Here is a 24,167-nt window from a genome sequence, read left to right on the forward strand (position 1 = left end):
GGTGGAGGAGTAGGAGAAGAGCAAAAACTCAGGAGAGGGAGCTAGGGAAATATACAGTCTGCCCTCCAGAGGACACGCCATTAGGCAGTACATGGAGTCTCACTCTCCATACCCCTGAATCAGGAAAACCTGCCTCAGTTTCTTCTACTCACTCCCTCACCCTTTCTTGGCAGTGGGGGAGGGTAGGGAGGATGGCCCACTGCCTCCTGTCTTTGGGAAGCCTGCCATACAGAGTTGTTCCCAACTGCTCAGATTTTGGTATCAGCAGTTGCTGCTGTGTGTATTGCAAAATGGGACTACCCCAGCTCTCGCTGCATCCTGGTCCCAATCCCTGTCTACCTCCTAGCTCAAGGAAGTTCAAGGAAGAAAGGTGCTCTTTAGAGTTGGCTTCTTTGGAACTTGGATTCTTCCCTCCTGATAACATAGAAAGGATGACCCTGTGTTTGTGGAGAAAGGAACCAGAAAGGAAAGAATTCTATCAACTATAGCATTTAATATCTTATTTAAATTTGGGGTTGATGAGTTCTATATGAATTTATACATTTTTATGAAAAATAAACAGCATTACCTTGCTCTACTAACATTTTCATCCAAAATCTCATTACTGCTTAATCCAACAGCTGAGGGAGGGTCCTTTGGCATAAATGACCCCCACCCCCTTACAGACGTATACACTGTGCCTTCCCTGGGAAGGTCTAACTCTGTCAAAGACAAATATGCCTTTTCTACCTCGATGCTGTAATTGGGTGATGGTGGTGGTTTAGTCGCTAAGTCGTGTCTGACTCTTGCAACCCCATGGACTGTAGCCTGCCAGGCTCCTCTGACCATGGGATTTTCCAAGCAAGAATAATAGAGTGGATTGTCATTTCCTTCTCCAGGGGATCTTCCCTACCCAGGGATAGAACCCTGGTCTCCTGCATTGCAGGTGGATTCTTTACCAACTGAGCTACCAGGGAAGGCACACTTGGGATGATTCTCTAATTCATGGAATAAAATACAGTGTAATCTTCCTTCTTATTCAGGGAGATCTCATGAGTTTAAGCCTCTAGTTTACACCCCTACACATTCCAATGATGCAATATTCTCCTTCATATCTGAGTCATACTCTGCTATAAAAGATATTTAAGGACAAAACCTTTTATACAATATACAAAAACTAACTAGGACTAAAATGTTTACTATTCTAAAACCTGACTCAAACAAGTATGTATGCGATCATGGCAGTTACAGATTGTAGAGGAACTTACTCTTTCAGAGCCTAATATACAAGGGTGATGCTGAATCAGTCCATCTTTTAAGGACTTCAGCTGCCAAGTGAATAGGGCTTAGTTTCAGTATTTCCTATTATCCCTCAATTTCAGTTCCCATGCAGAAGAGCAGCAAAGTGTTAAATGTACCTCAAGGACACTGAGAAGTCCACAATGGTCAGCACCATCTCTAACAGTCATCTGTTTCTACTTTAAATCTACTAAAAAGACCCTCATGAGGCAATTAGTTGTTCTCTCTGCTGGACATGCCAGAATCAAGCATTTCTAAAAGCCTCTGGCTTCTGCCACATTATATTTGTTAAAAAAAATTCTGAGTTTATTCAGAACAAGAAAAGGGAAACCCACTACAGCTTACTTTGTGGCTTTTTAGTAACAGAGAATTATAAGCCAACCTCCTAAGCTCCCTTCTGCCTTGCTAGGTTCTTTTTTTATTATTGTCAACAGTTTTACTGAGATATAATTTAGCACCATAAAATTCATCCATTTTATGTGTTCAGATAAATGATTTTCCTATATTTACAGAGATGTGTAACCACCACCACAGTCTAATTTTAGAACATTTTTGTCGGTCCAAAACCTCACCCTCACTTACAGTCACTTTCCATTCCCAACTCTAACACTGCTGCTTAGTCGCTTCAGTCGTGTCCGACTCTGTGCAGCCCCATGGACTGCAGCCTACCAGGCTTCTCCGTCCATGGGATTCTCCAGGCAGGAACACTGGAGTGGGTTGCCATTTCCTTCTCCAATGCATGAAAGTGGAAAGTGAAAGTGAAGTTGCTCAGTTGTGTCCGACTCTTAGCGACCCCATGGACTAACAGCTGGGTACAATATTGTAACAGTTACTACCTACCAGAACTAGTCCAAAATTTCATTTTTACCATTCCAATTCAATTAAAAATCTCCTAATTTTAACTTTAATATGAGTTGTTAACAAGTTTTTTCTGTATCTGTGCTTGTTAGTTCTGAACATGTCAGCTGTTTGTTCTTTAAAACCAGAAAAAGCTGAGCAAAGTTGCCATCTCACCCAGACACAGTGGTGGTAAATGTCTGATGTCTGGCTACAAGAGTCTGCTATATTCCTCAGGACTGACTCCAGTAACTTAAAATGATGGCAGGTGGTGGCAGTCAAGCATGTCAAATGAAAGAAGAACAAAGCCATGAAAGAGCAGACTTACTTATAATGAACTGCTTTATCTTCTTTCTGGAATTCCGGATGAGGAGTTCTTACAGAGGGTTTCAAGTCAAAACTGCTTTCATTAAAATTCACTTTTATTTTTAACCTTTAACAAGATAACATGTGTGAGAGGATATTCAGAAAACAATACTAGCTTGCATTTATAGAGAAATTATTGTTATATATTGACCACTATGTATACTGTCCAAAATACCATTATTTCAAACTGGTGTGCATTCTTGGGTATTTAAGAGTTGCTGAAACTATGATAGAGATTGGTTTACTATTTACTGAGGACCTAGAATCAGGTAGGCAAGTTTAAAGTACTCCTTATATCCTGGAGCTTATACTCTAAGTTTAAAAAGAAGTTACAGAGATTGTGTCATTTACAAGCATAAATGTAAAATGCTTTTCCTAAGAAAGAACTCAAACACCCCATTTCTCAGTTTCTTTGCCATAAGGTGGCAGGCAGGTGACTTAGAGCCCTCCCATCTTGCCTCAGCTCAAGACTGATTGGAAGGATGATACCAGCCCTGTGAGGAGCATCCACTTCTGGCACAGATTACAGCAGAGCTGGTGGGGTTCTAGGCCAACAACTGGAGCAGCAGCTTCCTGGTTCTGCCATTCTCTGACACAGCAGAAACAACATACCTCTTGGTCAGTCACTTCTACACTGTGATTTGGGGAGTTGTTTCTGAAATTTGAGCCCTGTTTCTTACAACTTCCCAGTGATTTTGTGAGTGGCATAAGTCCCCAATGAATCAATCCTTTTCTGGGGGAGGGGGAGATTCAGTTGTCTAAAATCAAGAGCCATTATCCCAACTAACATACCCAGTACCCCCAGCTTGCAAATAGCCACACAAAGAATTAATGGAAAGGATCAGTCTGATGCTGACTTCGTCAGAATGAACCTTCCTAGAGAGTGTGGACTTTGAAATATGTTTTGAGTAAAAGAAATTGCAAGCATAATGCATTACTCACAAGAGGACAAAAGGGTTTCCTCTGTTAATATATCTGAGAAGGGCTAATGCAGTGGCTCATTTGTCCCCAGGAACTTTCTTAGGCAAGGCTATCCTTGAGAAGAACTTGAGATAAGAGTAAATACTAAGGGAACCAAACGATAATGAAAAGGCTGGATGAGAAGGGTATTATCGGATAAGACCTTCTCAACTACCTGTGCTTTTGCTCAGAGCAAACTAAGTATGGGCAGGAATGTCCTTAGTCAACAAATCCCATGGCTTCCTCTCAGTTCGCTACACTCCAGAGTATCTGGCATAGAGTGATCCTTCTTGTCACTTTTTCCTCTCCTGACATCTGTGGCAAACCACAGACTGCTGCTTCTGTCTCCTTTTCTTCTTCCCATCTCCCAAATTTTATTGCACAGCCTTTCATCTCAGTATTTTTCTTTTTCCCAGTATTCTCTCCTCAGCCTATCTAATCCATTCTTATCCTTTCTCATTCCAAAGTGAATAACTCTTTTAATAATCCAGCCTCAAATCCCCTTCTCTCTTGAGCTGTAGTCTCACTTTTCCAACAACCTGTAATACATCTTTATCTGAAAGGACCACAAGTGTATAAAACTCAGAATAAACAAAACTAAATTCATCAACTGCACTTCTGAATCTGCTCCTCCTATATTCCATCTTATGCTGATAGCACCTCCATCCTCCCAGTGGCCTGTTTTATACATCAGAGTCTTCCTTGAGCTCCCCTCCTCCCTGTTCACCATATCCAAACATTACTTCATCAGTCTATGAAACAAACACTGATTTTGGCTCACTCAATTACTATCCTCAAGGAATTTACAGTACATGTATGTGTGAAGTGAAGTGAAGTCACTCAGTCATGTCTGATTCTTTGCGATCCCACGGACTGTAATCTTCCAGGCTTCTCTGTCTATGGGATTTTTCCAGGCAAGAGTACTGGAGTGGGTTGCCATTTCCTTCTCCAGGGGATCTTCCTGACCCAGGGATCAAACCCAGGTCTCCTGCGTTGCAGGCAGACGCTTTACCCTCTGAGCCACCATGTATGTGTAATAGACACACACATATATATATGAACAAAAATATATATAATAATGGCTGACTAGAAGCTTGCTCTAAAGCAGTGATCTTTAAGCAGTTTTGTTTATACACTCCTAAAAGGGTTTTGAAAAACCACATAACCCCTCGGATATTTTAAAGCTGACACCTACAATTTTTCATTGTAAGTTTAAATAAGTTTGTTTCTTGTTAACAGATTTTAAAAATATCAACTGTCCCTTAAAAGTCAAATATTCATTAGGATAAAATGAGTGTGGGCCTTACTAGCAATGAAAATTTTAAGATATTGTTTGATAAAATAGATTTTAACCACCATATTGAATAAGGCACACCAAATCTAAAGCAATCACATAAAGCTGTTATAAGAGAATTATAGCTAATATATTTTGAAATTCTGGCTGTACCAAAAAACATTTCAGTTATACTTTAAAAGAAGCATCACTAAATTATATAGCTTCAACCATCCAAATTCAAAGCAACCCAACACAGACAAGTACCCCAGTTCTATAGCATGCCTTTAAATCAATGAATTAGTTAAAGTAAAATAAAATATATATGAAAGGCCTGTGGGTTAAGTTTTCCTGCTTCATCAGTAAAGTCTCTAAAAAGCCACTATTTTTATTTGCTCCTTCATTCGATATCTTAAAATTTTTACACATAGGTTGAAAAGTATGCTTTTCTTTTAAAAAGTGGGATAAGTAATATCGATGCAGGCTTGTTCTCAGGCAGATCAACTTTTGGGAAGAGTACCTATAGACATGAATCTGGAAGCCGAGTCTCTTAAAATCGCCCATGCCTATGTATACTTTGGAAAGTCTTTACAGACCATCACTGTATATTTTGAAATTCACAATTTGAAATTCAGTGCTTTGAGGGAATCTACTTACTGTAAACAACTAGACCTTGGATAAAATGTACCCTTTGAGGTGTCACTAGTCTCACAAAAAAAAGGGTCTTGAAAAACACACACACATTCACACACAAATGTAGCACAGGCTAGAGGTATGGGAAGCTAGGGCCATAATGGTGGGCAGCAGGGGCATGTGGAATAACAGATAATGACCCCTGAGGACAGATGGAAACAACAGAGCTAACGGAATACTGAGCCCTGTCTGGGCCAGCTGTAAGGTGGGGACACTACACTTGAGAGACGCCACACTGAGCCCAGACCTTTGAAGAGAGCTAACTAGGCCCAGGTTGATAGCATCCCAGCTACCAGCAAAGGAAGAAACAGAAGCAAATCCTCTGTGTAGAAGTTTCCCCAATTTAGGCCAATAGGACACTCAAGATAAAATTAACTCAAAAATAAAATTCACTAAGCATATGAGAAAGCAAACCATTATAATTGAGAGTCAGCGGGGGAAAAGATTCAGCATCCTCAAGAAATACAGAATTTGGAATTATTAAATATAGAATGCAGAATAGCAATGTATAAAATGTTTAAAGAAACTAATAATCCAATCACCAAGATAAAACAGTAAGAGCCCATTAGGAATGAATAAGCATATGGAGTGGGGGGAGAAAATTTTAAGAAATTAAAATTTTAATATTCCACACAGTAAAAAAAGAATTAGAAAACAGGAAAATATAGCCAAAGAAATTACTGGACTTTCCTGGTGGTCCACTGGTTAGGAATCTGCCTGCCAGTGCAGGGGACATGGGTTTGATCCCTGGTCCAGGAAGATTCCACATGCCATGGGGCAACTACACCCATGCATCACAGCTACTGAAGCCCTAGAGCCTGTGCTCTGCAACAAGAGAAGCCACTGCAATGAGAAGCACACTGCAGCTAGAGAAAGCCCATGTGCAGCAACAAAGACCCAATGCAGCCATAAATAAATAAATTTTAAAATTAAAAAGTAGAGTCATAGATGTAGAAAACAAACGTATGGCTACCAGGGGATAAGGGGGAGAGGGATACGTTGGAAAACTGGGATTGACACATACACACTACTATACATATAAAACAGATAACTAATAACCTACTATATGGCACAGGAAATTCTGCTGAATACTCTGTAATGGCCTATATGGGAAAAGAATCTAAAAAAAGTGAACATATGTATATGTGTAAATGATCCACTTTCCTGTATACCTGAAACCAACACAATATTGTAAGTCAAATATATTCCAATAAAAATTTTTTTAAAAAGAAAAATATTTTAAAGAAATCATAATTATGACAAAATTTATATCACTGTGTCAAGAAAGTCTTCAAATTCTAAAAGGTTCCTTAATTTCTACTATATTAATCATTACCTGCTCCTTTTACAAAATTCACTTTCTATGTAGTTTGGAGGCAGTCTAATCCACTCATTTGGAGTCATTAAATGCCTTGAATTAGAAATTCCTGGGAATCTGGAATGCAGTTTGGCCTTCTCAACCTCTTTAAATTCTTTCATTGTATATATTTTGCCTGTAGGACAATTAAAACCTAAAATTAGCACTCTTAAATGCAACTGCCATTGCTCTTGGGTTATGAACACAGAAGTCGCTCAGTCGTGTCTGACTCTGCGACCCCATGGATTGTAGCCCACCAGGCTCCTCGGTCCATGGGATTTTCCAGGCATGAATACTGGAGTGGGTTGCCGTTTCCTTCTCCAAACCACATAACAATTAGAAACTAAGTACCAGTCTCACACTGAAGAAGAATTCTTTTCCCATCATCTTTGTCATATTGTGCCTTTTTCAAAGGGTCACGAAATGGTGGGATGGTAACCTATAAGAAAAACAGTTCTTTGAGGACTGGGTTGCAGGTCTTTTTTGGTCTATTCTACACATCCATGTATGGCTCTTATGCCAGAAGAATCAAGATTACAGTATCTACAAACAAATGGCATTCTAATTATTATATATATGTATGTAACACATTACAAAGAGATGAGGGCACTCCAATACACCTCCAAGCAAGGCTTTCCAGCCAAAGAAGCATGGTAAGCTCTTGTTTTAATAGCCTTTTCAGATTATTGTGGATTTTCCTTTAGATATTATACCCAAAATCCACAAGTGGCATTTTCTTAAAGGTTAGTGATGATGTGGAATCTGAAACCATATCAATGAGTTATTCAAACTTTGCTACATTAAAATTCATTGACCTATCTTGAACTCTGAATGGATCTTTTATCCATATCATTAACTGGTGATTTAGAAAAAATTAGATCACTGAGTTATATGAGGTCTTCCAAATGTTAATACATTTCATTATATGATAATCACATTCATTAATATCATTACCAATGTATCAGTAAAGTCTTTGAGTACTGGGACACTGTCACACTGATGATAGTATGATTTTTCAAAAATTCAAATTTTTGAAAGCTCACATTTTATCATTGGCAACAAATACCATCAGTTGTTTCTCTTAAAGCAGTAGACTCACTTCAGTAATTTTCTAGAAAATGTCTGCCAAATATCCAAGACTTAATAACCAAAGTCTATAAGTAAAAGTGGAGAAGGCAATGGCACCCCACTCCAGTACTCTTGCCTGGAAAATCCCATGGACGGAGGAGCCTGGTAGGCTGCAGTCCATGGTGTCACTAAGAGTCGGACAGGACTGAGCGACTTTACTTTCACTTTTCACTTTCCTGCATTGGAGAAGGAAATGGCAACCCACTCCAGTACTCTTGCCTAGAGAATCCCAGGGGCAGAGGAGCCTGGTGGGTTGCTGTCTATGGGGTCGCACAGAGTCAGACACGACTGAAGCGACTTAGCACGCACGCACGCATGCATAAGTAAAAGTGATGTTCCATGAAAAACAAAATCAGCCAGTTCAGCTCATAATTTAAACAATCATACTGTATTTCAACACACAGAAGTATTCTTTGCATACTTCCCATTTCATCACACAGAGTATTAAAAAGGCCAAGATCTGAGGTGAGGAGGGATAAATCAGGAGTTTGGGATTAGCAGATATAAACTGCTAGATAAAAAACAGATAAACAACAGGGTTGTGCTACACAGCAAAGGGAACTATATTCAGTATCTTGTAATAAACTATAATGGAAAAGAATCTGAAAAAGAATATATATATATATATATATATATATATATATATATATACATAAGTGAAAGTGAAGTCGCTCAGTCGTGTCCGACCCTCAGCGACCCCACGGACTGCAGCCTTCCAGGCTCCTCTGTCCATGGGATTTTCCAGGCAAGAGTACTGGAGTGGGGTGCCATAAAAACATATATAAATCACTGCCATATACCAGGAACTAATATATAACATTGTAAACCAACTGAACTTCAATTTTAAAAAAGTGGGGGTAAGACTTCAGCTCAATTCAGTTCAGTTCAGTCGCTCAGTTGTGTCCGACTCTGTGACCCCATGAATCGCAGCACGCCAGGCCTCCCTGTCCATCACAAACTCCCGGAGTTCACTCAGACTCACGTCCATCAAGTCCGTGATGCCCTCTAGCCATCTCATCCTCTGTCGTCCCCTTCTCCTCCTGCCCCCAATCCCTCCCAGCATCAGAGTCTTTTCCAATGAGTCAACTCTTCGCATAAGGTGGCCAAAGTACTGGAGTTTCAGCTTCAGCAACATTCCCTCCAAGACTTAATAAAATTAATAATGTTTACTGTTTGATCAAGGACATTCTTAAGTGAAACTGAATTGTTTTTTTACTGTGAGTGCATGACAGTGAAGAATATGACTACTAGTTTAATTTGTGACGCCAACTTAAGTAGTTCTAAGGTACTAGCTGTTTTACCCAATGCTGTTTTTGCACCATCAGTGCAAATATCAACATAATGAAAAAAAGCTGGTAATATTTAGCACTATTATGAAAAGTTTTGGCCTAATGGACCCCCTAAAATGGTTTCAGGGCTATCAAAGTTCTTGTACATCACTTTGAGAACTGCTGATATAACCTCAAATTGATCAGCTTATCTTAAGAGGTCACCTATCGGCTTCATTTAGAAAGTCATCATGGTGAAAGAACAAAAGGAAATTTTGGTATCAGGAAGATCCGGTTTCAAATCCCAATTCTCACCCTTACTAGCTATGTTACTAGTTAATATGTCTAAGGATCTACCTCTAAATTCACAATTTAACTCTGACCTATAGACAGTAGCATCTATATATACCCCAATTTGGGCAACAATTTAAAGATCTGCTTTGCCCTGCAAATGCCAGCAGGGCATGTCTATGATTCAAGGTAAGCTTTTTGTCTTATTTTGTTTAACGATATCCACTACTAGCAAAACTGTGAAAAAACTAGATTCTCTGGAAGTGTTAGTCACTCAGCTGTGTCTGACTGTTTGTGACCCCATGGACTGTAGCCCACCAGGCTCCTCTGTCCATGGAACTCATACTGGAGTGGGTTTCCATTGCTTTCTCCAGGGGATCATCCTGACCCAGGGACTGAACCCAAGTCTCCCACATTGCAGGCAGACTCTTTACCGACTAAGTCACCAGGGAAGCCCAAATTCTCTGGAGGGGGTGCAAATTATGTAACCATTCTGGAGGACAATTTCATGATATGAATCAAAATCACATATAACTTTTAACTCAGCAATTCTACTACCAGCACCTTATCCTAAGGAAAAAATCAAGAAATAAATAGTTAAAGGGATGTTCATCATACCGTTGTTTATAACAGCAATAGGTCAAAAACAATCCAGAGGTTCAAAATACGGAATATTAAAAAAAAAAAAAAAAGATGGTATAGCAAAATTGTGTATGAGTTTAGAAATACACTTGTACTCTGGTATTGACAGCTGTGCAACCTTCTGGACAGATCACAGCCTTGTTGTGGCGAAGGGGCTTGCATAACTCACTGAAGCTATGAGCCATGCTGTGCAGGGCCACCTAAGATGGACCATCAGTCATAGTGGAGAGTTCTGACAAAACGTGGTCCACTGGAGGAGGGAATGGCAAACCACCGCAGTATTCTTGCAACAAGAACCCCATGAACAGTATGAAAAGGCAAAAAGATATGACACCAGAAGATAAGCCCCCCAGGTTGGAAGGTGTCCAATATGCTACTAAGGAAGAACAGAGGGTAATTACTAATAGCTCCAGAAAGAATGAAACAGCTGGGCCAAAGTGGAAACAACGCTGGGTTGCAGATGTGTCTGGTGGTGAAAGTAAAGTCTGATGCTGTAAAGAACAATATTGCATAGGAACCTGGAATGTTAGGTCTGATGAATCAAAGTAAATTGGATGTGGTCAAGCAGGAGATGACAAGAGTGAATATCCACATCTTAGGAATCAATGGGCAAACTTAATTCAGATGACCATTATATCTACTAATGTCAACAAGAATCCCTTAGAAGAAATGGAGTAGTCCTCACAGTCAACAATAGAGTCCAAAAAGGAATACTTGGGTGCAATCTCAAAAATGACAGAATGATTTCAGTTCGTTTCCAAGGCAAGCCATTCAACATCACAGTAGTCCAAGTCTATGCCCCAACCACTGATGTCAAAGAAGCTGAAGTTAATTGGTTCTATGCCCCAACCACTGATGTCAAAGAAGCTGAAGTCGATTGGTTCTATGAAGACCTACAAGACCTTATAGAACTAATACCAAAAAAAAGATGTCCTTTTCATCATAGGGGACTGGAATGCAAAAATAGGAAGTGGTTGTCTGAGGATGCTTTACAAATAGCTGAGCAAAGAAGAGAAGTGAAAGGCAAGGGAGAAAGGGAAAGATACACCCAACTGAATGCAGAGTTTCAGAGAATAGCAAGGAGAGATAAGAAGGCTTACTTAAATGGACAGTGCAAAGAAGTAGAGGAAAACAACAGAATGGGAAAGGCTAGAGGTCTCTTCAAGAAAACTGGAGATATCAAGGGAACATTTCATGCAAGGACGGGCATGATAAAGAACAGAAATGGTAAAGATCTAACAGAAGAAGAGATTTAAAAGAGGTGGCAAGAATACATAGAACTCTACAAAAAAAAGGTCTTAATGACCCAGATAACCATGATGGTGCGGTCACTCACCTAGAGCCTGACATCCTAGAGTGTGAAGTCAAGTGGGCCGTAGGAAGATTACTACAGACAAGTCTAGTGGAGGTGATGGAATTCCAGTTGAGCTATTTGAAATCCTAAAAGATAATTCTGTTAAAGTGCTGCACTCAATGTGTTAGCAAATTTGGAAAACTCAGCAGTGGCCACAGGACTAGAAAAGGTTAGTTTTCATTCCAATCCCAAAGAAGAGAAGTATCAAAGAATGTACAAACTAGTACACAATTGTGCTCATTTCACATGCTAGTAAGGTTATGCTAAAAATCCTTCAAGCTAGGCTTCAGTGGTACATGAACCAAGAACTTCCAGATGTACAAGCAGGGTTTAGAAAAGGCAGAGGAACCAGAGATCAAATTGCCAACATTCACTGGACCACAGAGAAAGCAAGGGAATTCTAGAAAAACATCTACTCCTGCTTCATTGACTACGCTAATGCCTTTGACTGTGTGGATCACAACAAACTGGAAACTTCTTAAAGAGATGGGAATACCAGACTACCTAACCTATCTCCTGAGAAACCTGTACGTGGGTCAAGAAGCAACAGTTAGAACTCGACATGGAACAATGGACTGGTTCAAAATTGGGAAAGGAGTACAACAAGGTTATATATTGTAACCTTGTTTATTTAACTTCTGTTATGACCAACCTAGACAGCATATTAAAAGGCAGAGACATTACTTTACCAACAAAGGTCTGTCTCGTCAAGGCTATGGTTTTTCCATTAGTCATGTATGGATGTGAGAGTTGGACTATAAAGAAAGCTGAACGCTAATGAGTTGATACTTTTGAACTGTGGTGTTGGAGAAGACTCTTGAGAGTCCCTTGGACTGCAAGGAGATCCAACCAGTCCATCCTAATGGAGATCAGTCCTGAGTGTTCATTGGAAGGACTGATGTTGAAGCTGAAACTACAATACTTTGGCCACCTGATGCAAACAGCTGACTCATTTGAAAAGCCCCTGATGCTGGAAAAGACTGAAGGCAGGAGGAGAAGGGGACAGAGATGAGATGGTTGGATGGCATCACCGACCCAATGGACATGAGTTTGAGTAGACTCCGGGAGTTGGTGATGGACAAGGAGGCCTGGCGTGCTGTGGTCCATGGGGTTGCAAAGAGTTGGACACAACTGAGCAACTGACTGAACTGAACTGATGCAGAGTACATCATGTGAAATGCCAGGCTGGATGAATCACAAGCTGGAATCAAGATTGCCAGGAGAAATATCAACAACCTCAGATATGAAGACAATACTACTCTAATGGCAGAAAGCGAAGAGGAACTAAAGAGCCTCTTGATGAGGGTGTAAGAGGAAAGTGAAAAAGCTGGCTTAAAACTCAACATACAAAAAAACTAAGGTCATGGCATCCAGTCCCATCACTTTATAGCAAATAGACGGGGGAAAAGAAGAGACAATGACAGATTTTATTTTCTTGGGCTCCAAAATCACTGAGGATGGTGACTGCAGCCATGAAATTAAGACACTTGCTTCTTAGAAGAAAAGCTGTGGCAAACCTAGACAGCATATTAAAAAGCAGAGACATCACTTTGCTGACAAAGGTCCATATAATCAAAGCTGTGGAGATGGGACATGATTAAGATGTTACAGCATTCACAGGGAATCACTGAAGGACTACTTACATATTAAGACTGTTCAAAAACATAAACCACATAATGCCAAAGGTAAAATTAGAAATCTACCTTCAGAAAATTCGGGTTCTCTCTGTTCATGTAAAAAGGATCATACTCTTTCGGATCATAATGCTCTATAAATGCATTTCCCTGTAGGAAGGAACCACACATAAGAATAAGAGGTGCACGATTAATTTTGAACATAACAAGATTCAAGAGTCAAATACACAGTTCCACTGTTATGCTTTAAAATGGTATCAATGACAAATGCAAATGGAATGGGAAGACCAAACTGGATTTATGTAAGTAATAATAATGTATAATTATACATTATAATGTATAATTATACAATAAATATAATAATGTATCTAAGTAATAAATATCATAGTGATAGAAGGAATCTAATTAAAATTTGCAAGATTTTAATAAAAGGTATTAGAACACTAAAAGATTTAGGAATTTGTTTTTAGATACTCACTAGTCAAACATCTCAGCTCTCTTTTAAATGCCAGAAAAACAGAAATATTTTATAGCCTTGTAAATAATCAAGCTCCAGAATTTAAAAAAAAAAAAAAAAAAACACGTATCTTGAACATAGACTCCAAATTTTTTAACTGGTATATAAAATTAACAATTACATACAGAAAAAAAAAGAAAAATGATTCTAATGTTCACATTTAAATACAGATCTAACCCTTTACCTCCATCCTTTGCACATGCCCTGGATTTAAGAATAATGTATGCTATGATAGAGTATAGATTATACATAAACAGAGTTGGCAAGGGTAGGCTGTTTGGATGATTATTAATAAAAAAGATAATTACAGTTTTTGAGCAACTGAAAAAAATAACAAATGAATCCTTAGTACCTTTTTATTTACATATTTTAAAAAACCATCTAATTCTTCTTGTCTCCTTTTTTTAATCTTCTTATATGAAGTAACTTTTTCTATAATTTTCTTCTGGAGAGGATCTGCCACATGGTCAACCCATCTTTTATACAATATCTCTTTTCTTCTTGCATTTAGGAAGTCGTGATGTTTTAAACACTTATCTAATTCCTGGTAAACAGTGATAGGAAAGACAAATATATTATCTTAACGTTTTCTTGTTCCAAAATTTAAATTTAACTTATATTCATAAGAATAATCCACAAAAGCACCCATTAATTAAATTACTACATTGGCTTCTAATGTGTGACACACACAATACTGGAAACAAAGAACACATGAATAAATTAGATAATATACCTGCTCTTCCTGGAAGACAGACTACAAAACAGATCTACGAAACAATGGTGGGAGGGACAATGTACCAAGAGATACATGGGGCTCAGTGTTCACTGCATCATTACAGTAGCCAAGAGGTAGCAATAACTTCAGTGTTCATCAACAGATAAAAGTATAAACAAAATGTGATATATACATATAATGGAATATTATACAACTATAAGAAGGAGTGAAATTCTGACACATGCTACAACATGGATGAACCTTAAAAACAATATACTAACTGAAATATGCCAGACACAAAAGGACAAATAGTTTAGGACTCCACTTATATGAAATAACTAGATTAGGCAAACTCAGAGAGACAGAAAATAAACCAGAGGTCACCAGAGTCTTGCAAAAGAAGGGATGGGGAGTTACTGCTTAACAAGTACAAAGTTTTGTTTGGGGTGATGAAAAAGTTTTAGAAATAGATAATGGTGACAGTTGTACAACATATCAATGTAACTAATGTCACTGAATTATACATTCAGAAATGGTTTAAAAAGCAAATTTTATGTTATATGTATTTTACCACAATAGAAAAATAATCAACTTTTTTCTTCTTTTGGTCACACTGTGCAGCATGCAGGATCTTAGTTAGTTCCCCAACCAGGGATAAAGCCCATGTCCCCTGCATTGAGAGTACGGAATCTTAACCACTGGGCCATCATCAGAGTCCCAATAAAATTTTTAAAAGATTTCCAAATTGGTAGACACTTGGGATAGATCTTAAAGAACAGAGTTATTTTCGACTGCCCTGGCCATCCAGTGGTTAAGACTCTGCACTTCTTCTGTAGTGGGGCACATGTCCAGTCCTTGGGCAGGGAACTAAGATCCCATAAGCTGCTCATTGTGGCCAGGAAAAAAAAGACAAGAGTGAAAAGGCCAAACTGTAGCACAACCTGGTACAAATGGCAAGTACCCTGCAAAGAAAATGCCTAAATCAGGCTATAAAACTAAATCATTCTCAACAAAACTTCTCATACACCTTTCACCTAGCAAATGAAATCATGTGATTACTAGGATCAACAACATGAAATTTAAAATGAAAACAATAAAGTACTAAAAACCCTGAGACCTTTTCCAGGTAATATCCCTCCCTAACTTCAGGTCATAGCACATCTCTACCATTCTCAGTGAATAATTCCTTTCCTTTTTAAACAACTCCAAAGAAAATTCTTAAAAACAAAAATAGGCTGCCCACTCCAGAGTTTAGTACACGTCACATGGACATTCATCTTGTCTTATAATTAAGCCCATCCTGCTACAGTTAAAGCCTTGTTCTTACCTAGGTATTCCTGAGTAATAATTCATCAGTGTGTTCCAATAACAGCTCTTAAAAATAGACAGGGTTTCCTAGAGGTCCCACTAAAATGAAGAAACAACTGAAGAGGAGGAAACTTTTATAAGGTATCTATAAAAGAATCCCCACAAAGTATAGAAAGTGAAGAAGTAAATTAAAGCAACCTCAGAGCTCTTTAAGGTCAATCCTAAAGGCTAAGGAGTGTTTCCATTATTTTCTATATTTTCTAAAATTTTTATAATGACATCTAAAATAGAAAAACTACATCTACATCTAAAATAGGAAAACAAAATTTAATTTTTAACTGACACATTTTGTAGCCAATTCTTACCTTAATTATATAATTTTCTCTATATAATATTGATTGAATAGCTGTATCAACATCTTCCTTAGCTAATACCTAAAATGATAGAATAAAATTTTGAAAATCAAGTATTAAAAAATTAAATTATTAATACTACCTAGATTAATAATATTTTATGTGACCTATATATCCCTGGGAAGTTCTCTGTAAATCCCAATTTTTCTACCTCAAATCATATCATCAAGTACTTTGTAAAGAGTATTTGAATCTTTCTACTCTCAGCTACATTTTACTCTAGGAAAGAAAAATAACTCAGATCACAGACATTTTGATTCCCAACATGGTCAAATGACTTGCCCAAAGTCACATGGTACCCATCTTTTTTCACATCCTATAAATGATACAATCAGGCCTCTATGGAATTCATTTACTCATTAATGAATTTTATTTGATTATACTTAGTCATTTATGGGCTTCCCTGGTGGCTCAGTGGCAAAGAATCTGCCTGTAGTGAGTGAACTCACATCTGCCAGGAGATGTGAGTTAAATCCCTGGGTTGGGAAGATTCTCCTGGAGAAGGAAATGGCAACCCACTCCAGTATTCTCGCCTGGAAAATCCAATGGACAGAGGAGCCTTGCAGGCTGCAGTCCATGTGGTCACAAAAGAGTTGGACACAACTTAGCAAATAAACAACAACCCTAGTCATTATAGCTATCAAATATTGATACTTTTTATGAACAAGCCACATTCTCAATATTTTAAGCCAACACAATCTTCCAGAAGTAGTTCATAAAATCAAGTTTTTCCATTTTCATAACAAATCTTCCTCAATTAAACATCTGCCAGAAAATGCAAGAGGCTGATATCTAACATACATGTGGATGTAATTAAAGATACCAAATTATACAGTTACTAATGGCTAAAAAGAGCAAATTTTATGCTATAATATTTCTGCAATGGAAAAAATGATTAATAATAAAAGAGTCCCAAGGTGGGAGACATTTGGGGTGACCTTTGAAATCCTCTCATAATTACACACACACAAAATAAATATTCTCAAATGACCTGTCATTGGAATTAGTTGTCTTCAGTTCCACTATATGTATTTTCCAGAAAGAAAGAAGAAAGAAAGTTAGTCACTCAGTCGTGTCCAACTCTTTGTGACCCCATGGACTGTAGCCCACCAGGCTCCTCTGTCCATGGAATTCTCCAGGTAAGAATACTGGAGTGGGTTGCCATTTCCTTCTCCAGGGGATCTTCCCAACCTAGGGATCGAACCCAGGTCTCCTGCATTATAGACAGGCTCTTTACCAACTGAGCCACCAGGGAAATCCCTGAAATGTTCTACAACAGATTAATAAAATCTTAAAATCTAAGAACTAACCTTCCCCATTAACACACAAGGAAATTAAGGCTCATCAGAGGTAAGCAAGAAGTAACCAGAGGTAACCAGAAGCCTAGAAAATCCTGCACTGAGCCCAGAATTCAAACTCAAATGTGTCTAGCTCCAAATTCATTTTCTTTGTCCTTTCTGCCTCACAGAGTTGCTATTTCTAGCAAATCTACTGTTCTCAAAACCAAGATGAGTACCAATATGTTAAAACAATCACCTGAAGACATTGAAGACTAAGCCAGAGAAGGAAGAAACTAAAGGGGAGTCAACACTTGGAAAAACAGAATAGCGCTGGAAAATATTTCAGTCTAACAGCAGGCATCAATCATAGCTAAAGGAGGTGGCTCAAATACAGATAAAGATACACAGTTTTACAGATTTCAGAATTAGAAGACAAGAGTTCAGGGCAACCATAGCAGCAAGAAAGTAAAAGGAGAAATGCCTGAAAGGAGAAAGCCATAGACTGAACGCCACAAATTCTGCAGACCAAATCTCTAGTAGACCCTTGAACTACATATGCACACAATAAAAACTCTAGGCAGCCCAGCTAAAGCTAAAAAAACTAAACAGTGATTTCACTTGCTGCCAACTGCAGGAGAAACAAAGTTTAGAGTTCATGTTCAGCCAAGTAAACTGTCTGCTAAAACAAAAGTTCAATATTAATCAGAGGAACATGACAGATTCCAAACCCTTTGCAATATAGCATTCATAATGTTCAAAATCACTAAATTGCAAAATGTGACCCATACTTCAAAAAGAAATACAATCTAATGGAAATCAACTCTGAGATGGCCCATATGTTGAAATGAGCAGATAAGGATTCTAGGTCAACTATTATAGCTATGTTTAAGAAGTTAAAGGAAAATATGCTCATAATGAATAGAAAAATGTCAGCAGAAAAAGAGCGAAAAATAAACAAGTGAAAAATATTGTTCTTAAATTAAAAAAAAAAAAACTTAAATGGCTTAATAGCAGATTGAAGATGACTTTAAAAGAGTCAGTGAACTTGAATTCAAATCATTAGAATTTATCCAGTCTGAAAAACAGAAATAAGACTGGAAAATGAATAAAGTTGCAGTGAGTTATGAGACAACAGCAAAAGCTTGGACAAGGTGATAACTGGAATTCTAAATAAACAATGGCTGGGATGAAAACCACTACTTTCAGACAGAATAGTAGGGAACAGATTTACCCTCTTACCTTAATGAATATAGAGAAAGACACTGGATATCAGGCTATGAAAGACAGTCGCCCCGGAGATACAGAAAACAAGGTAAACCCTAAAATAGCTCATTAGTGCCTGGAGAGGATTTCCAGACTGTGGTGCAGAGAGGAGAAAGTGACTGAAGTGAGGAAGGGCGTTGGGAGTCTGGGAAGGCTACAGTTCATAGAGCACAGTACCAGAGGGAAGAAAGTCCCACAGAGAAAGAGTTTGGGGGATCTGCAGATGATTAGATCTGTAGAGTGTCCCCCTTGAGACTTCAGGTGAATGCTGAACACTGTATGCTGTGCTGTGCTGCTGTGTTGTGCTTAGTCGCTCAGTTGTGTCTGACTCTTTGCGACCTCATGGACTGTAGCCCCCCAGGTTCATCTGTCCATGGGATTCTCCAGGCAAGAAGACTGTAGTGGGTTGCCATGCCCTCCTCCAGGGAATCTTCCCAACCCAGGGACTGAACCCAGGTCTCCCAGATTGCAGGTGAATTCTTTACCTTCTGAGCCACCTGGGAAGCCCTGACCACTGTAAGCATGTGGGGAAACTACTCAAAGAAACACTGTGCAAAGAAGTACCTGAAAGGATTAGGGAGACAATCCCTAGAGGTCACAAATCCCAGGAGTTATTCCTCTTAACAATCAGCCAGAGTGAAAAACTTTATGGTATGCAAAGCATAGAGTTAAAACTAGCCACACATGAAACACCACTGCAGTTCTACCTAACAAAGCTTGGTGGCAAGACATTAAAAAAAAAAACAGATTGTGTCTGAGTAACTTAACTGCATCCCAGAACAAATCTAAGAGCATTTATTGAAAATAAAAAATATCTAGCACTCAACAACAAAAAATTCACAATGCCTGGTATCCAATTTAAAAAATCACCAAGCATACACAGAAACAGAAAAATTTGACTAATAATGAAAAGAAGAATCAATCAAAACTATCCCAGAGGGCTTCCCCGGTGGCCCAGTGGTTGAGAGTCTGTCTTGCAAAGCGGGGGACACAAGTTGATCCCTGGTCTGGAAACATTTCACTGCTGCAGGGCAACTAAGCCCATAGGCCACAACTACTAAAGCCCATAGGCCCTAGAGACCATGCTCTGCAACAAGAGAAGCCACCACAATAAGAAACCCATGCACCACAACTAAAAAGTAGCCTCCACTTGCCGCAACTAGAAAAAGTCCTGGTAGAGCAGCAAGGACTCAGGGAAGCCAAAAATAAATAAGTAAATAAAGCTTTCAAAATAAATAAAATAAAATTTTTTAAAAATAAATAAAAATAAAAACTACCTTAGAAATGACACAGATAATATAATTATTAGACCAAGACATTAAAATAGTTCGTAAGTTCAAAATTGGAAAAGGTTGACTCCAAATTGGAACCAACTGGTTTCAAACTAGGAAAGGAGTACATCAAGCCTATTGTCACCTTATTTAACTTATATGCAGAGAGCATTATGTGAAATGCCCAACTGGATGAAGCACAAGCTGGAATCAAGATTTCAGGAAGAAATATCAATAACCTCAGATATGCAGATGACACCACCCTTATGGCAGAAAGTGAAGAAGAATTAAAGAGCCTGTTGATGGAAGTGAAAGAGGAGAGTGGAAAAGGTGGCTTAAAGCTCAACATTCAAAAAATGAAGATCATGGCACCCGGTCCCATCACTTCATGGCAAATAGATGGGGAAACAATGGAAACAGTGACAGACTTTATTTTCCTGGGCTCCAAAATCACTGCAGATGGTGACTGCAGACATGAAATTAAAAGACCCTTGCTCCCTGGAAGAAAAGCTATGACAAACCTAGACAGCATATTAAAAAACAAAGACATTACTTTACCGACAAAGGTCTGTATAGTCAAAGCTATGGTTTTTCCAGTAGTTATCTATGGATGTGAGAGCTGGACTATAAAGAAAGCTGAGCTCCAAGAATTAATGCTTTTCAACTGTGGTGTTGGAGAAGACTCTTAGAGTCCCTTGGACTCTAAGGAGATTAAACCAGTCAAACCTAAAGGAAATCAGTCCTGAATATTCACTGGAAGGACTGATGCTGAAGCTGAAACTCCAATACTTGGCCACCTGATGCAAAGAACTGACTCATTAGAAAAGACCCTGATCCTGGGAAAGATTGAGGGCAGGAGAAGAATGGGACAACAGAGGATGAGATGGTTGGATGGCATTACCGAATTTATGGACATGAGTTTGAGCAAGCTCTGGGAGTTGGTGATAGACAAAGAAGTCTGGAGTGCTGCAGTCCATGGGGTTGTAAAGAGTCAGACACGACTGAGCGACTGAACTGAACTAAGTTTAGGAAACTAGAAGAAACAGCAGACATTTTGAGACAGTGAAGAGTTCTTAAAAGACCTCCTACAAACTTTAAGGATGAAAACTATAATGTCTGAAATGAAAAATACACAGACAAGCTTAACAGCAGACTGCTATTCCAAAAGTAAAGATTAGTAAACAAAATTATAAGAACATAAGCTGTCCAAAATGAAACGCAGGAGGGAAATTCTGAAAAAAATTAACAGGTAATCAGAGGGCTATGGGATAGATGAGATAGCTTTCAAGCAGATGATTAAAAGTATAATTTTATTTTCCAAAAGGAGAGGGGTAGGATAGAAAAATATTTGAAGAGGGAATGGCTGAGAGTTTTCCAAATGTGTTGGGAACTATACGCCCACTGATACCAGAGGTTCAGTGAACTCTAAACAATAGAGAAATTGGAAACTTCATATGTTGCTGATGAGAATGTAAAATAGTACAGTCACTGTGGGAAGCAGGCAATTCCTCAAAAAGTTAAACACAGAATTACCGTATGACCTAAGCAATTCCATTCCTAGGTTACACATCCCAAGACAACTGAAAACATATGTTCACACAAAAACTTGTATACAAATGTTCATAGCACCATTATTCATAATAGTCAAAAAGTAGAAAAAAATCTGAATGCCCATCGACTGATGGCATCCATATATTGGAGTATCATCTTGCCATAAAAAGGAAAGAAGTAGTGATACATGCTACAACATGGATGAACCTTGAAAACAGTATGGTAAGTGAAAGTAGCCAGACACAAAGGACAACATACTATATGATTCCATTTGTATACAAGGTCCAAAATAGACAAATCTGAGAGAAAGCAGATTAGCAGTTGCCAGAGAACAGGGGAGAAGGGAAAGGACAGTGACTGCTAAAGGGTACGACTTTCCTTTTTGGGGTGATGAAAATGTTCTGTAATTAGATAGTGGTAAGGAAATGGCAACCCACTCCAGTGTTCTTGCCTGGAGAATCCCAGGGGTGGCAGAGCCTGGTGGGCTGCCGTCTATGGGGTTGCACAGAGTCGGACACGACTGAAGCGACTTAGCAGCAGCAGCAGCAAGGGTTATACAATCCTGTGGATATGCCGAAAACTGCTGAGCTGTACACTTCAAGGTAGTGAATTTTATGGTATGTGAATTCTATCTCAATAATAAAAACAGTAAGATATCAATTTAAAAATGCACAAAATATCTGAACAAACACTTCATCAATAAATAAATATATATATATATACATGGCAAGTTAGACATGAAAAGATGCTCAATATTACTTATTAGGGAAATTAAAGTTAAAAACACAATGAAATGCCACTCTACATCTTTTTTAGAACGTCTCAAATTAAAGACTACACACATACACACACACAAAGACTGTAACCAAATGCTGGCTAGGATGTAAAACACTGGAACTCCCATACACTGCTGCTGCTGCTAAGTTGCTTCAGTCGTGTCCGACTCTGTGCTAGTGGAAATATAAAATAACTTTGGAAAACAGTTTGGCAGTTTCGTAAAATGTTAAATTTCATTTACCATATGACCTAAGCATTCCACAACTAGATATTTACCCAAGAGTAATGAAAACATATGTCCCTACAAAGATAGGTATGTGAATGTTTCTTACAGCTTTACTTGTAATAGCCAAAAACTGTTAATCCAAATATGCAACAATAGGATGTACAAACTAGGGTATATGGCATTCAATAGTAACAAAAAAGAATGAAGTATTGATACATGAAACAACATGGAATCACAAATTATACTAAGTGAAAGAAGCCACACAAAAATAATACATACCATAAGATTACATTTGTACAAAAAATGTAAATGCAAAATAAACTATAGTGATAGAAAGTGGAAAGGGAGGCACTTAAAAAGGGACACAATGAAGACACTTCGGGAGTACTGAATATGTTTGCTGTCTCGATTGTGGTGATGGTTTCATGAATACATAGCTCAAATTTTACCAAACTGTATGCTTTAAACATATGCAATTCATTATATATCAAGTATACCTTAATAAAGCTGTGAAGAAAAAAAAATAATCTAAAGAAAAAACCGACAACATATATAAATTTGTGTGATGTAGCTAAAGTAATGCTTCTGGAGAAACGTTGTAACTTTATTAAAAAGGTATGTAACAAATGACATTATTCCACCTTAAGAAATTGGAAAATAAAGAGCAAAGAAAATAGTTAATAGAAAGAACAGGATAATAAAGAGCAGAATGAAACAGAAAATAGAAAAATAATATATTTAGCACAAGCCACTTTTCAATGCAACTACCCAAGTATAAACTTTAAAATGCCATTACTATGATACCTCCATAAAAGAAAGTGGTTGTGGCTCCAACCATTCTCTTGAGCTCTTGAGCTTGGGAAGCTTGTCAGTTATCGGATCATTCTCATAACTTTTCATTGTGGCCCCAAATAACAGATTCCCTAGAAAAACTAAAAAATTAGCTTCCTTAGTAAAGAGCATTCACATGTATTTTCTCTTTAATTAATATTTGTGACCATAGATGGACATGAAACGGATTCTGAACATTAGACATCATGTTTTTCCTAAAGTGAGAGGGGACATTTGTATTCACAGGCCTTTTAAAAGTTAGCCAGAGAAGATTACTCCAACTGCAGTTCCCTTTTTTTCAGTCTGTCCATAAGCTTCTGCGGATGTCTTCCGAGCCTGCCTCCTTTAAGCAGAGGAGCTCCTTCTGGACGGACCAGCCAGGCTTCCCCCAACATTGCCCAATGGAGCCGGTGCAGCAATTCTCAGCCTGGCCTCAAGGAGGCGCGTGTGGAGCTTTCCGAAACGGGAAAGCTGCAGCTTTCTGGCTCCTGAAGCACACACAGGATGGGCCTCGTAGAGAGGGAAGGACAGGCTTTTGAACAAAATTTGCTGGTCTTCAAGCACTCCTCCCCTCCCGCGCCCGCCGGTGCCTGAGAGGCTGTCATAAAGCCTGTGTCCCTGGTAGAACCTACATCACGCACGACCCCGCTCCTTCACCCCTACCGGTGAGCAAGGTGCGAGCGGCCTCCGCAGCGGAAAAGTTGAAAGGCCGCGACTGGTACCTCAGCTCCCTTTAAAATTGGCAGAGCCTTCGGCTCCTCTGGATCACGCTAGAACCAGACCCGACAGCCTACAGTGCCAGAGCGGTCGGCTGAGGCGGGAGAGCCCGCCGCACCTGCGGCCCAATGAGCTCGAGGCCGTCGCCTTGGTAGATGAGAACGTTCTGCGTCCAGTGATTCGATAGGAACCGCCCCCCACTCCACCCCACCCCACG

The 24,167-nt window shown here is 38.8% G+C and overlaps 1 protein-coding gene across 9 annotated transcripts in view; it reads right to left on the reverse strand.

Annotated features, from left to right (window-relative positions):
* FAM228B (family with sequence similarity 228 member B) overlaps positions 1-24,167 on the reverse strand; it is a 42,431-nt gene that overhangs the window by 2,463 nt on the left and 15,801 nt on the right. For 2 of the 9 annotated variants that reach the window (XM_059890989.1, XM_059890983.1), the window contains exons 2-9: positions 23,207-23,334; positions 15,987-16,055; positions 13,951-14,142; positions 13,151-13,231; positions 7,116-7,203; positions 6,744-6,900; positions 2,444-2,548; positions 1-437 (exon numbers count right to left, since the gene is read on the reverse strand). The exon at positions 1-437 is cut by the window's left edge and continues 588 nt beyond it. In XM_059890989.1, the coding sequence (XP_059746972.1) occupies positions 149-437; positions 2,444-2,548; positions 6,744-6,900; positions 7,116-7,203; positions 13,151-13,231; positions 13,951-14,142; positions 15,987-16,055; positions 23,207-23,302 (1,077 nt within the window). In that variant the 5' untranslated portion in view covers positions 23,303-23,334 and the 3' untranslated portion in view covers positions 1-148. 9 annotated transcript variants of the gene reach the window in all.

Source organism: Bos taurus, chromosome 11 (assembly GCF_002263795.3).
Source record: "Bos taurus isolate L1 Dominette 01449 registration number 42190680 breed Hereford chromosome 11, ARS-UCD2.0, whole genome shotgun sequence".
Classification (NCBI taxonomy): domain Eukaryota; kingdom Metazoa; phylum Chordata; class Mammalia; order Artiodactyla; family Bovidae; genus Bos; species Bos taurus.